The 13,503-nt window shown below is 41.7% G+C and overlaps 1 protein-coding gene across 1 annotated transcript in view; it reads left to right on the top strand.

The window, feature by feature from the left end:
• Window positions 1-12,506, top strand: part of LOC144504904 (stonin-1-like) — an 83,952-nt gene extending 71,446 nt beyond the window's left edge. Inside the window, exons 11-12 of the mRNA XM_078230653.1 lie at window positions 347-436; window positions 10,877-12,506. Of these exons, the coding sequence (XP_078086779.1) occupies window positions 347-436; window positions 10,877-10,984 (198 nt within the window). The 3' untranslated portion in view covers window positions 10,985-12,506. The remainder of the gene's footprint in view (window positions 1-346; window positions 437-10,876) is intronic.
• The last annotated feature ends 997 nt before the right edge of the window (window positions 12,507-13,503 follow it).

The raw sequence follows: 13,503 nt of genomic DNA, 5'->3' as shown, positions 1-13,503 counted from the left end.
TCCTAAACTCCAGTGGGTAAAGCCCAAATCTGTTCAATCTTTCTTTGAGGTATGCCCTTTATCCCAGGAATGAGTCGAGTGAACTTTTCTGAACTGCTTGTAATGCAATTATATCCTTTTTCAAATAAGGAGACCAAAACTGTAAAATCCCCCTACTTTAATATTCCATTCCCGTTTTAATAAATGTTAACACTTCTTCACTCTCTTCACCCTCGATTCTAATCTGTCGGGATTGGTCCTTCACTTAAGTTCTTCACTTTTACGTGAAGCTTGCGGAAATGTATTTTTCATTAATCTATGCTAATTCATGGAGGATAAATTAATCTGCACATGCTGTGTTTTACAGGATCCTTTGAATTCAGGAGATGATGTCAGTGAACAGGAGGTACCTGATCTGTTTGATACAGAAAATGTAATTGTTTGCCAATATGACAAGGTAAGTGCATTTGTGTTATTACATTCAAGTAAATATGTATTTATAAATTTCTCTTTCAAAGCTCATGTGCTTTTATTTTAAAAGTGATTTTTGACCAAGTGGTTCAAAGACAAAGGTCTTTGTCTTTGTCATAAGCAATAAGTCTTGGCGTTTGTTGCTTGGTTGTAATAAATTGTCAATTCTAGTATTTTTGGGAAGGTGGAAGAAGACACTGGATATTTACCCACAAGGCGAGAGATAAAATTAGAAGGAAATATATATCTGGCTGTTCTTCCACATGTTGAGACAAGATAGAGACATCTCCAGGAAAGAGAGCGATAATTGGGGATATTAGAAAACAAAGTGGCATATGATTGGAACTTATTTGTTCTATTGCAGTGACAGTTTATAACTAGACTTGTGATATACTTATGACTCTCTTAACTCGCATTTAAAAGCTCTGATGTCTGTCTGGCTTGTTGACAAAACAAGAATGTAGAAAAGATGGCAGCTCAGAGTTTCGTGTGTGCTTTTGGTGATCTTTGTGCTAGTGTATTTTTTGTTAGTGTTTGAAGCTCTGGGTTTCAAAATGGACAAGTTCCTCTTTTTTTTGCTTATTGCCTCCATTTTAGGCTAATTTTGAAACATCATTCCCTAAGGGCAATTGAAGATTCTTTACCTTCTCCACCCACCCCTGTTGTTAATTAAGGTGTTCCCCCCCCCCCCCCCCCCCCCCCCCACACCACCACCTGAAATGTAGACTTATTTAACTCTGTTAATGTAGCAAAGAAAGTGATTCATAGTTGGGAGTCAGACCCAAGCAGAGTAGGTGTGTAATTACAAGATGTGATCAAATATGCGGTTGCAAAGGTGGATCCTCAGAGCGTTCTTAACTGCAGAAGGATGAAGGAAGGCAAAGGCTTTGAGGAAGTTCCAGAGGAACGGCACGGTAGCACAGTGGTTAGCACTGCTGCTTCACAGCTCCAGGGTCCCGGGTTCGATTCCCGGCTCGGTCACTGTCTGTGTGGAGTTTGCACATTCTCCTCGTGTCTGCGTGGGTTTCCTCCGGGTGCTCCGGTTTCCTCCCACAGTCCAAAGATGTGCGGGTTAGGTTGATTGGCCAGGTTAAAAATTGCCCCTTAGAGTCCTAGGATGCGAAGGTTAGAGGGTAAAATATGTGGGGGTAGGGCCTGGGTGGGATTGTGGTCGGTGCAGACTCGATGGGCCGAATGGCCTCCTTCTGCACTGTAGGGTTTCTATGATAACATTCTATGAAAGTATGACATTTGTGTTTGAGTAGATCAATTTTAAGCTTGCTTTCCAGAAAATCAATAAAGTGCCTACGTCTGTTGAGTTCATAGGATTTGGATAATGTGATGAATAGCGATGAAAGGAATGGAATTTATTCTTATTACATAACATGGATTCTAATAAACCAAAGTCTTATTGTAATTGGATAGTGCGACAACAGTATCTAGCTCTGTCTCATTGTTCTCCTAACTAGAGATCAGTTTGCACTTTGTAATTAATAAAATCTTGTTCTCATAAATTGTAACTTTCAAACTGGATTTTTTAAAAGTCATTAATACTTTGAGGCAGATTGAAATTCTCTCATTTGCTCTACAAAATAGTTCAGTGAGCAAATCAGCAGGTTAAAACTCAAAGCAGTACTGCTGACATTAGAAGGGTACTTGTATTCTTCCTCTCAAGTACTCTGCCCAAACACCGGTCTGATTCATAATGCCATGATCTCCTCCACGGGTAGGGCAAGGTGGCAGGTCCAGAATCCATTCCAACCTGTTGTTGACACCAGTCTGATCTACACCAGCTATCCCGCCAACTGACCTCCCAAGGAGTCTGAGTTGCTATGGCTGCACGCTTACATGCGTGTTATAGCCTGGAGTCATGGATTGTGATAGTGAAGGCTCCAATTTATTTCCATCACATGACTGACCTGGAATCTCTCCCCCTTTTACTGCCTTCAATTTGCATAAGTTAGAAGGATGTAGAAGTTGATATTCTACCTGTTTGACCTCAGTATGAATGCACTTTCCTGGGCCATCAAATCTTGGTGTGGGACTTGAGCCAAGAGCTTCTGGCTCAGAGGCAAGGATGCTACCATTGTGCTACAAGACCTCATTACTTGTATTATAAAAGTGTGTAAAATAGTTGTACAAATTAATAAAGGAACCATATGTGATAGAATTTTCTACCTGGGATACATGGAGGATGATACTTTGATTCAATGTGTCATAGTCTTGCTATACCCTCCTTGAGGGTATAGGCTCTGGTCAGACCCCATTTGGAGTATTGTGAACAGTTTTGGGCCCCATATCTAAGGAAGGATGTGCTGGTTTGGAAAGGATCCAGAGGAGGTTCACAAGAATGATCCCTGGAAAGAAGAGCTTGTTGTATGAGGAATGGTTGAGGAACTCTGGGTCTGTACTCGTTGGAGTTTAGAAGGATACTGCGAGGCCTGGATAGAGTGGATGTGGAGAGGATGTTTCCACTAGTAGGAAAAACTAAAACCAGAGGGCACAACCTCAGGTGAAAGGGACGATCCTTTAAAACAGGGATGAGGAGGAATTTCTTCAGCCAGAGAGTGGTGAATCTGTGGAACTCTTTGCCGCAGAAGGCTGTGGAGGCCAGGTCATTGAGTGTCTTTAAGATAGAGATAGGTTTTTGATTTAATAAGGGGATCAGGGGTTATGAGGAAAAGGGCAGGAGAATGGGGATGAGAAAAATATCAGCCATGATTGAATGGCAGAGCAGACTCGATGGGTCGAGTGGCCCAATTCTGCTCCTGTCTTATGGTCTTATAAAAAACTCAATCAAATTAGTGAGACATGACCTCCCTCATACAAAACCATGCAGTCTGTTGCTATTAAGACCATTCAGTTCCAAATGTGTATAGATCCCTAAGAATCTTCTCCAACAATTTCATTGTTGCTGAAGTCAATCTCACTGGCCTATAATTACCCGGGTTATCCTTGCTACCCTTCTTAAATAACAGACAGCATTGGCTATAAATAATGGTTGCTATCTGGAGGATTTCGTTGACCACATTTCTCATTTCCAACTGACTTTTAAATGGACTAGCTAACTCTTGCAGTTGGCTTAAAGCGAGCATCTTAATAAAGCAACGGACTCTCTTAACTACTTGATTAATGTTCCTTCTCTTGTTACAAAGACACAATTGTTTACAGTAATAAAAAGAGAAAATACTGGAAAAGTCCAGGTCAGGCAGCATCTATGGAGAGAAATATAGGCCCATGATCTTTCAGCAAAACTGGAAAAAGTTGGTAACATAACCAGTTTTAAGCAAGTACAGAGGCAGGGGTAGGGCTGGGCTAGGTAAGGACCAAAGGAAAGATCTGGAATAGGATGGAAGAGAAGAATGATTAGATGACAAAATGATTGATGGTATAAGGCAAGAAGAGATAGATAGTAAAGGGACTGGAAATTAAACAAATGGATCCAGAGGAGGTATAAAGCCAACAGTCGAATTATTACCAGAAGTTGTTATCTGGAAAAAGTGGAAATGGTGTGATTTGAAATAGTTAAACTCAATGTTAAATCTGGAAGGTTGTGCAGTGGATAATCAAAAGACGAGGGTTGTTCTTCAGCATTCATTAAGTTCAGTAGAACATTGATGGAGGCCCAGAACAGAGAGGTCATGTGGGAGTGGACAGAAAATTAACATGACAAACGATCAGAAGCTCAGGGTCTTGATGGTAACTGATTGCAGGTGTTCCATATAGTTCTTCCAACCTGCATTTGATCTCCTCCATGTAAGGCAGACTGCATTGTGAGCAACAAATATAGCACACTAAATTGAATGAAGTTCAAGCTGTGTGTGTTTTAGGCTCAAGATGATGGGAAGGAAGGGAAAAAAAGTGGTATTTCCTACACTTGTGGGGGAAGGTGCTGGGGTTGATGGGAGATTGGATCACAATGTTGCGGAGAGAAGGATTCCTTCAGAATATTGAAAGTGTGGTTTGGGGGTGGGGTGAAGGGTTGCAGATGTTTTTAATGGTCGTATCACGCTGAAGCATGGAAATAGGGTATGATCCGTTGAATGTGGAGGCTGGTGGATTGAAAGATCTTTCTGCAGTTTCTCTGGAGGCATCAGAGCAGATTACACATTTTGAACTGCAACCTGTCAAATCCTCCATTTTCTCCAATTGAGGTTCTTACAAACCTTTGCATTCACCTACTGCCCTCCTTTACATGCTAATGACAGACCCTTTTGTCCTCAGTTCATCCAATTAGTTAGTTGTTACATCCTTGAGATGATTGTCCAGCATGTAATATCATTGTCAGAACACTTGTGCCCTTCTCTTTGCTTCCCAGAGAGACTGTTTCTTGTTCGGTCTGACTTTCCTTGGTACTTACACATGAAGCCATAGTATATAATGGCTGACCAGTTCCCTGTTTCCCCACCAGTGTGAAGGGCTACAGATATTTCTTGCATATCAGATAGAAATTTATTGTACCTTAGGATGAATATTTCAGAATGATATTCTTCAGTCAGTCTAAAGAGATTCTATACATTTTGACAGTACATTGTTACTCTGTCAAGAGTTTGAGTTCTTTGAGTGCTTAAGTTATTTCACTTTATCTTCATATCTCAAAATGGGGATAAGCTAGGTCACTTAAAGTTCATCACAATAAGCTTCAGATCTAAATTTTGGAACTATCTTCTGCACAGCCTTAAAAGATGAAACTGGAAGGCTATTTTTGTTTATCCGTGGCCATTACTGGACCAGCATGTGTTGCCTATCCCTAATTGCCCTTGAATTGAGTGTATTTCCAAAACGCATTGCTGTGGGTCTGGAGTCACATGTAGGCCAGACCAGGTAAGGATGGCAGATTTTCCTTCCTTAATGGGGTTATCCTTCTAGATGGGTGCTTAGGTTAATTGACAATGGTTTCACGGTCAGCATCCAGATTTTTATTGAATTCAAACTTCACCATCTGACGTGGTGGGATTTGAACCCACTCCTGGGCGGCACGGTAGCACAGTGGTTAGTACTGCTGCTTCACAGCTCCAGGGTCCTGGGTTCGATTCCCGGCTCGGGTCACTGTCTGTGTGGAGTTTGCACATTCTCCTCGTGTTTGCGTGGGTTTCCTCCGGGTGCTCCGGTTTCCTCCCACAGTCCAAAGATGTGCGGGTTAGGTTGATTGGCCAGGTTAAAAATTGCCCCTTAGAGTCCTGGGATGTGTAGGTTAGAGGGATTAGCGGGTAAATATGTGGGGGTAGGGCCTGGGTGGGATTGTGGTCGGTGCAGACTCGATGGGCCGAATGGCCTCCTTCTGCACTGTAGGGTTTCTATGATTTCTATCTCAGATGATTACCCTGGGTCTCTGGATTACTAGTCCAGTGACAGTACCACTATGCCACTTCTTGCCCTGCATAGATATATATTTTAAATGTAATGTTTACTACACGCCCATTAATGTCCACTAAACATAATCTTTACACACACTCCTGTTGTAACGTAGTGATATTTCCTGCTCTGCACTTTTGGCTTTAAATCTAATTTTCCTTTGTGAGTTAGGAATGCTGCCCATATTAACAAAAGCACAGCCAAAATGTAAGTTACTTATAGTTAAAACTAAATAAATCATCTTATTCAAACACAAATCCTCCAATACCAGCCAGTAGAAAGTTTTCAGTACAATTAGAACTTTTTCTTAGATGTGCAGTGCATTTTTGATCTCTTTTTCCGTGCCACAACTTATCTCTTGTTGGACAGATTTTAACACAGTATGGTGTGTTGACCATCTTTTTGGTCAGTGTGATTTTGCTTGGTGTCTCTTTCAGTTGTTTTTCTTTATCTCAAATGAAAGCAATAACTTCCTTCTGTTCAAACTGGTTCCGGAAGTAAAATCATGCTGCTGTTTTTTCATGGGAAAAAAAAAGTTAAACCTGCAGGACCTCTAATGAAGGCTCCCCTGCAACTTTGCTTAAAAACTCCTGAAAGGTTGGAGGAGAGATAGTGAGCTGGGGAGGGAGGAAGGAAGGGAGATAATGAGCTGAGAAGGGACTGAGGGAAGAAAAATCTAATGAGGTGAGGAGGAAAGAGCTGTCTATTGTGTTAAGAACATCTGCAGAAATATGAATCTGCTTTGCTGAGCCAGATGACTTGGTCATTTGTAGAAGGACTAGGAGAAAGTTGAGAATTCTTTCCACCCAGTGGGTGATGAGATCTGGAACTCGCTGTTTGAACAGGTGGTAAAGGCATTTAGAAAGTACTTGAATATACAGTTGAAGTGCTGTAACCAACAACACAACAAACCAAGAGTAGGAAAGTGGGCTAGGCTGGAGGCTCTTTTACAATTGGCACAGGCATGATGAACCAAATGGCCTCCTGTACAGCAAATTGCTATGATTCTCTTTGAAGGTAAAACTGCCTGTCTTAACTGGAAAGGCTAGTCATATGCTGTACAGCTAGCAGTGTGCTTTTCAATGTTATCACAATTGCCTTGTTCTTGCTGTCCTTGAATAGAGAGTGTACCATTATTAGCTTGCTTTTTAAAGTACATAAAAACTAGATTGGATAAAAATATTTAGAATGAATCCCACTACTAGTTCAGTGGTAGGCCTTGCCTGAGTCGGGAGATACCAATTTCAAGCGGCTTTCTAGCACTTGAATGCATTATCTACACTGACACTTCGATGTTGCATTGATAGGGTGATAACTAGTTACTAAACCAAGGTCTCATCTGCCTGTTCAGATGAATGTCAAAGGGCGGCACTGCTGCCTCACAGTGCAGGGACTTGGGTCCAATTCCCGGCTTGGGTCTGTGTGGAGTCTGCACATTCTCCCCGTGTCTGCGTGGGTTTCCTCCAGGTGCTAATGTGAGTAGGCTCATATTACAAGAAGGACGGGTTGCATCTAAACTGGAGGGGCACAAATATTCTGGCCGGGAGGTTTGCTAGTGTCACACAGGAGGATTTAAACTAGTTTGGCCGGGGGGTGGGACCCAAAGCAAAGGTGAATTAGCTGAAGGGGAACAAGAGAGTAGGGCCAGTAAGACTCAGAAACAGTAGGCAGGGTGGGATTGCAAATCAGAGAGCGTCTGGTGGACTGAAGTGCATTTGTTTCAATGCGAGAAGTGTAGCAGGTAAGGCACATGAACTTGGAGCTTGGATTAGTACTAGAAACTATGATGTAGTTGCTATTACAGAGGCTTGATTAAGGGAAGGACAGGATTGGCAGCTTAACATTTCAGGATATAGATGTTTCAGGCGTGATAGAGGGGGATGTAAAAGGGGTGGGGGAGTTGCACTACTGGTTAAGGAGAATATCACAGCTGTACTCCGGGAGGACACGTCAGAGGGCTCATACAGCGAGGCAATATGGGTAGAGCTCAGGAATAGGAAAGGTATAGTCACAATGTTGGGGGTTTACTATAGGCCACCCAACTGCCAGCGGGAGATTGAGGAACAGATGTGTAGGCAGATTTTGGCAAGGTGTAAAAGTAACAGGGTTGTTGTGGTGGGAGATTTTAATTTCCCCTATATTGACTGGGACTCACTTAGTGCTAGGGGCGTGGATGAGGCAGAGTTTGTAAGGAGCATCCAGGAGGGCTTCCTGAAAGAGCATGTAGGTAGTCCAACTAGGGAAGGGGCCATACTGGACCTGGTATTGGGGAATGAGCCTGGCCAGGTGGTTGATGTTTCAGTAGGGGAGCAGTTCGGGAACAGTGACCACAATTCAGTAAGCTTTAAGGTACTGATGGATAAAGATAAGTGTAGTCCTCAAGTTAAAGTGCTAAATTGGGGAAAGGCTAATTACAACAATATTAGGCAGGAACTGAAGAATGTAGATTGGGGGCAGATGTTTGAGGGCAAATCAACATCTGGCATGTGGGAGGCTTTTAAGTGTAAGTTGATAGAGATTCAGGACCGCACATTCCTGTAAGGATGAAGGATATGTATGGCAAGTTTTGGGAACCTTGGATAACGAGAGATATTGTGCGCCTAATCAAAGAGAAAAAGGAAGCATTTGTCAAAGCTAGGAGGCTAGGAACACACGAAGCAAGTGTGGAATACAAGAAAAGTAGAAAGAAACTTAAGCAAGGACTAAGAAGAGCTAAAAGGGGTCATGAAAAAGCATTGGCCAGCAGGATTAAGGAAAATCCCAAGGCTTTTTACACATATATAAAGAGCAAGAGGGTAGCCAGGGAGAGGGTTGGCCCACTCAAGGACAAGGGAGGGATCTGTGTGTGGAGCCAGAGGAAATGGGCGAGGTATTAAATGAGTACTTTGCGTCAGTATTCACCAAAGAGAAGGACTTGGTGGATGATGAGTCTGGGAAAGGATGTGTAAATAGTTTGAGTCATGTTGAGATCAAAAAGGAAGGAAGTATTGGGGTTCTTGAGAAACATCAAGGTAGACAAGTCTCCAGGGCCTGATGGGATATACCCCAGAATACTGAGAGAGGCAAGAGAGGAAATTGCTGGGGCCTTGAGAGAAATCTTTGTATCCTCACTGGCTACAGGGGAGGTCCCAGAGGATTGGAGAATGGCCAATGTTGTTCCTTTGTTTAAGAAAGGTAGCAAGAATAATCCAGGTAATTACAGGACGGTGAGCCTTACATCAATGGTAGGGAAATTATTGGAGAGGATTCTTTGAGACAAGATTTATTCCCACTTGGAAATAAGTGGACGTATTAGTGAGAGGCAACATGGTTTTGCGAAGGGGAGGTTGTGTCTCTCAAACTTGATTGAGTTTTTCGAGGAAGTGACGAAGATGATTGATGAGGGTAGGGCAGTGGATGTTGTCTACATGGACTTCAGTAAGGCCTTCGACACGGTCCCTCATGGCAGACTGGTGCAGAAGGTGAAGTTGCATGGGATCAGAGGTGAGCTGGCAAGGTGGATACAAAACTGGCTCGGTCAAAGAAGACAGAGTAGCAGTGGAAGGGCGCGTTTCTGAATGGAGGGCTGTGACAACTGGTGTTCCTCAGGGATCAGTGCTGGGATCTTTGCTGTTTGTAATATATATATATAAATGATTTGGAGGAAAATGTAACTGGATTGATTAGTAAGGTCGACACAAAGGTTGGTGGATTTGCGGATAGTGATGAGGACCATCAGAGGATACAGCAGGATGTAGATCAGTTGGAGACTTGGGCGGAGAGATGGCAGATGGAGTTTAATCTGGACAAATGTGAGGTAATGCATTTTGGAAGGTCTAATACAGATAGGAAATCTACAGTAAATGGCAGAACCCTTAGGAGTATTGATAGGCAAAGGGATCTGGGTGTACAGGTACACAGGTCACTGAAAGTGGCAATGCAGGTGGAGAAGGTAGTCAAAAAGGCATACGGCATGCTTGCCTTTATCAGCCGGGGTATTGAGTTTAAAAATTGGCAAGTCATGTTGCAACTTTAGTTAGGCCGCACTTGGAATATAGTGTTCAATTCTGGTCGCTACACTACCAGAAGAATGTGGAGGCTTTGGAGAGGGTACAGAAAAGATTTACCAGGATGTTGCCTGGTATGGAGGGCATTAGCTATGAGGAGAGGTTGGAGAAACTTGGTTTGTTCTCACTGGAGCGACGGAGGTTGAGGGGAGACCTGATAGAAGTCTACAAGGTTATGAGAGGCATGGACAGAGTGGATAGTCAGAAGCTTTTTCCCAGGGTGGAAGAGTCCATTACTAGGGGGCATAGGTTTAAGGTGCGAGGGGCAAGTTTTAAAAGAGATGTACGAGGCAGATTTTTTACACAGAGAAGGCTGAGTGCCTGGAACTCGTTGCCGGGGGAGGTAGTGGAAGCGGATACGGTAGTGACTTTTAAGGGGCGTCTTGACAAGTACATGAATGAGATGGGAATAGAGGGATATGGTCCCCGGAAGTGTAGGGAATTTTAGTTAAGTCTGGCAGCATGGTCGGTGCAGGCTTGGAGGGCCGAAGGGCCTGTTCCTGTGCTGTAATTTTCTTTGTTCTTTGTTTTTTTTTGTTATTAACACTGCAATAAAGTTACTGTGAAAATCTCCCAGTCTCCATACTCTGGCGCCTGTTCGGGTACACTGAGGGCGAATTTAGCGTGGCCAATGTCTTTTGGACTGTGGGAGGAAACCAGAGCACCCGGAGGAAACCCATGCAGACTCGGGGAGAACGTGCAGACTCTGCACAGACAGTGATCCAAGCCGGGAATTGAACCTGAGTTCCTGGCAGCAGTGCTAACCACTGTGCCACCGTGCTGCCTTGAAGATTGTGTGCTTTCAATTTTTTTTGTTTATTCTCAGGCATTTCTTTCTTTCTATTGATCCTATTATAGAATAACTCTGATACTCCAATGCTGACTGTATGAAATTGGCATTGTTACTTTGTTTCCCTTTATTTTTGAAAGCCAATTTTATGGGAGTGATTATTGCCACCATTGGTGACTATGGTATATTATGTTTGACTGACTGCATTATTGTGAGTGTTTTCTTTTTGTATTAGATTCACAGGAGCAAAAACAGGTGGAAATTCTATCTTAAGGATGGAATAATGACCTTCAATGGGAGGGATTATGTGTTCTCTAAAGCTGTCGGGGACGCTGAATGGTAGAAGTGAAAACGCTCAATTAAACGAAGTGCCTAATCCATTGTGGGAGACCTTTTCAAATGACTTGTATATATTAATGCTCCCCACTGCCCATAAACTAATTTGTGAAAGATGTTGGTACAAGTTTTCTTTGTTTCCGTTGACGTTTCACATACTTGTGGTAAAATTGATCAGGACTTGTTGTGATGCAAGTTCGTTCAAAACAGAAGTTATTTAATCAGCTAATAATGATACTTAAAAGCACGCTTGAGTGTTTATTAAAGAGGCAAATTCAATGGCAAATATAATTTGTGTTGCAAGAAAATGTATTTGAATATTGGAAAATAAAATGATTATGCAAAATGTGTCTTGTAAGAAAGTAAAATTAAAAGGCATACAAGATACAAACGCCAGTGAAGAGATGTTGCCTACTAAGTAAAGGTTTGATCTAAATTGGGAGGAAAACCTGAGTAAATACTTAATAGCCTATAATTAACAGCATTTAATGTAATCCTGAATACTGAGTGTACCCAATAAATTGGTATTCTAATAATGGAGATTAAATGCTTAAATTTGTGTGGGGCTTTGTTCCCCACACATTTGACACATTTGCTTAATGGTGATAAGTAGCAAGGTTTTACTATCAGGATGTCTCCATCGGGATAGACTACTGTCCTTTGTACAACAACTACTCAGAAAACAAATTTATTTTTGTTTATATCGAAGACTGATCTATTGTGCCATATGAAACACTGTTTGCAGGAAATTCACAACCTATCAAGTAGGTTTCCAAACTAAATATATACGAAATGTTTATTGAAACCTTTTGGTATAATGCTATTTTTCAGATATTCCATTTAGAATTTTGAGGGTCTGTATATGTTTGATGTTTGTAAGTGTGACGACCCTCCCTTTTAAAATAGCTATTTTCTTTTGTCCACTCCAATTGATCCTCTCGTCTCACTGGGTTCTGTGGCCAGCAAGATATATGAACCCAAACTCTGAAATGGCTGCAGAGGGAGAAAGAAAAATGCTAGTAGTCAATGTCTGTTGTACCTATACTTTTTCATTTTCATTTGGGGAAACATGTAGCTTTTTCTAAGTATTTCCATGATGATGTGGCTGAGATTGGTATCTTACTAATATCCTCGATCATGGGTGTAACCCCTGGTTCCATTACTCCGTAGCACTGCACATTATTGCTCCAGAATGCAGGACGATATGTGTGCTTAGAATGCAATTTTGTCTTTTTTCAAAAAATGATTTTAAAAAAAAGAACAGTGCCAGAATTAAAGATTTAAAATATCTTTAGAGTTGAGATCCACGTTGATTTTATATCTGTTAGATTTTTTCGAAATTCACATTATTGTTATCACTATTTTGGTTTTGCTCGTATTAGTTGCAAAATTGTAAATCATCACCCTTAAAAGAGACACTCACAGTAAGATTGTATTATACTTTTTTGTTCCATTTTAGTGAGCAATGTATTCAAATGTAATTGTTCATTGTAATGAACAGAATAAAAGCAGAGGGAGAATCTTGTGACTAAACTTGTGTACGACCTTTACTTAAAGTTGTGGTATTGTATTTCTTATCTCTTTGCTTAATTTTATGTGAAGAGCAAATATGAGCTGAGTGGTGGAATGACTTGGCTGTATTGCAGCATAGGTTCAAATCTAACCCAAGACTGCATAGCATCTTGAACACAAGTATCAACTCTGTCAAGGAACTAAGACCTCACACTATATAGTTTTACAAAATAAAGTAGATTTCTTCATGGCTAGTTTCTAAAATTTTAAAAGCTGTATAACGACCTTTTAAAATGACAGAATCTATGTCTGCAATGATGTTCTGGAACTGAGATGATTGAACTCCAACAATCACCCCATCTTCCTTGATATGATTCCCAAATAGCGGAGAATTTTCCCCCAGTTTCCCTTGACTCCAGTTTTGCTCGGGCTCCTTTATGCCAAACATGGTCAAGTGAGGCCTTGATGTCCAGAGCAGTTACTTTCGCCTCAACTCTGGCATTCAGCTCTCTTGTCCATGTTTGAACCAAGGCTGTAAAGAGGTCAGGGGCTGAGTGACCTACCGGAATCCAAACTGAGTGTCGGTGAGGAGATTATTGCTAAGCAAGTGCAGTATGATGATTCTATTGATGATCTCTTGCATCATCACGTTACTGATTGAGAGTAGACTAATGGGGTGGTAATTGTGTGGTGTAGCTTTACCAGGTTGGCACCTCATTTTTAGGTAAACTTGGCTCTGCTCCTGGCATGTTGTCCTGCACTCTTTGAACCAGGATTGATCCCCTGACTTGGTGGTAATGGTAGAATGGAGTATTTGCTAGAACATGAGGTTACAGATTGTGGTTGAGTACAATTCTGCTGCTACTGATGGCCCACAGTGTCTCATTGTTGTCCAGTCGAGTTGCTGGACCAGTTTGAAATCTAACCTGCAGAGTCAGGAAAATTCATAATGGGGAATAGAGAAATGGCAGAAAAGCTAAATGATTACTTTGTGTCTGTTTCATTAAGGAAGAT

The sequence above is a fragment of the Mustelus asterias genome, chromosome 15 (genome assembly GCF_964213995.1).
Source record: "Mustelus asterias chromosome 15, sMusAst1.hap1.1, whole genome shotgun sequence".
Classification (NCBI taxonomy): domain Eukaryota; kingdom Metazoa; phylum Chordata; class Chondrichthyes; order Carcharhiniformes; family Triakidae; genus Mustelus; species Mustelus asterias.
This window is presented reverse-complemented; position numbering and strand designations above follow the sequence as displayed.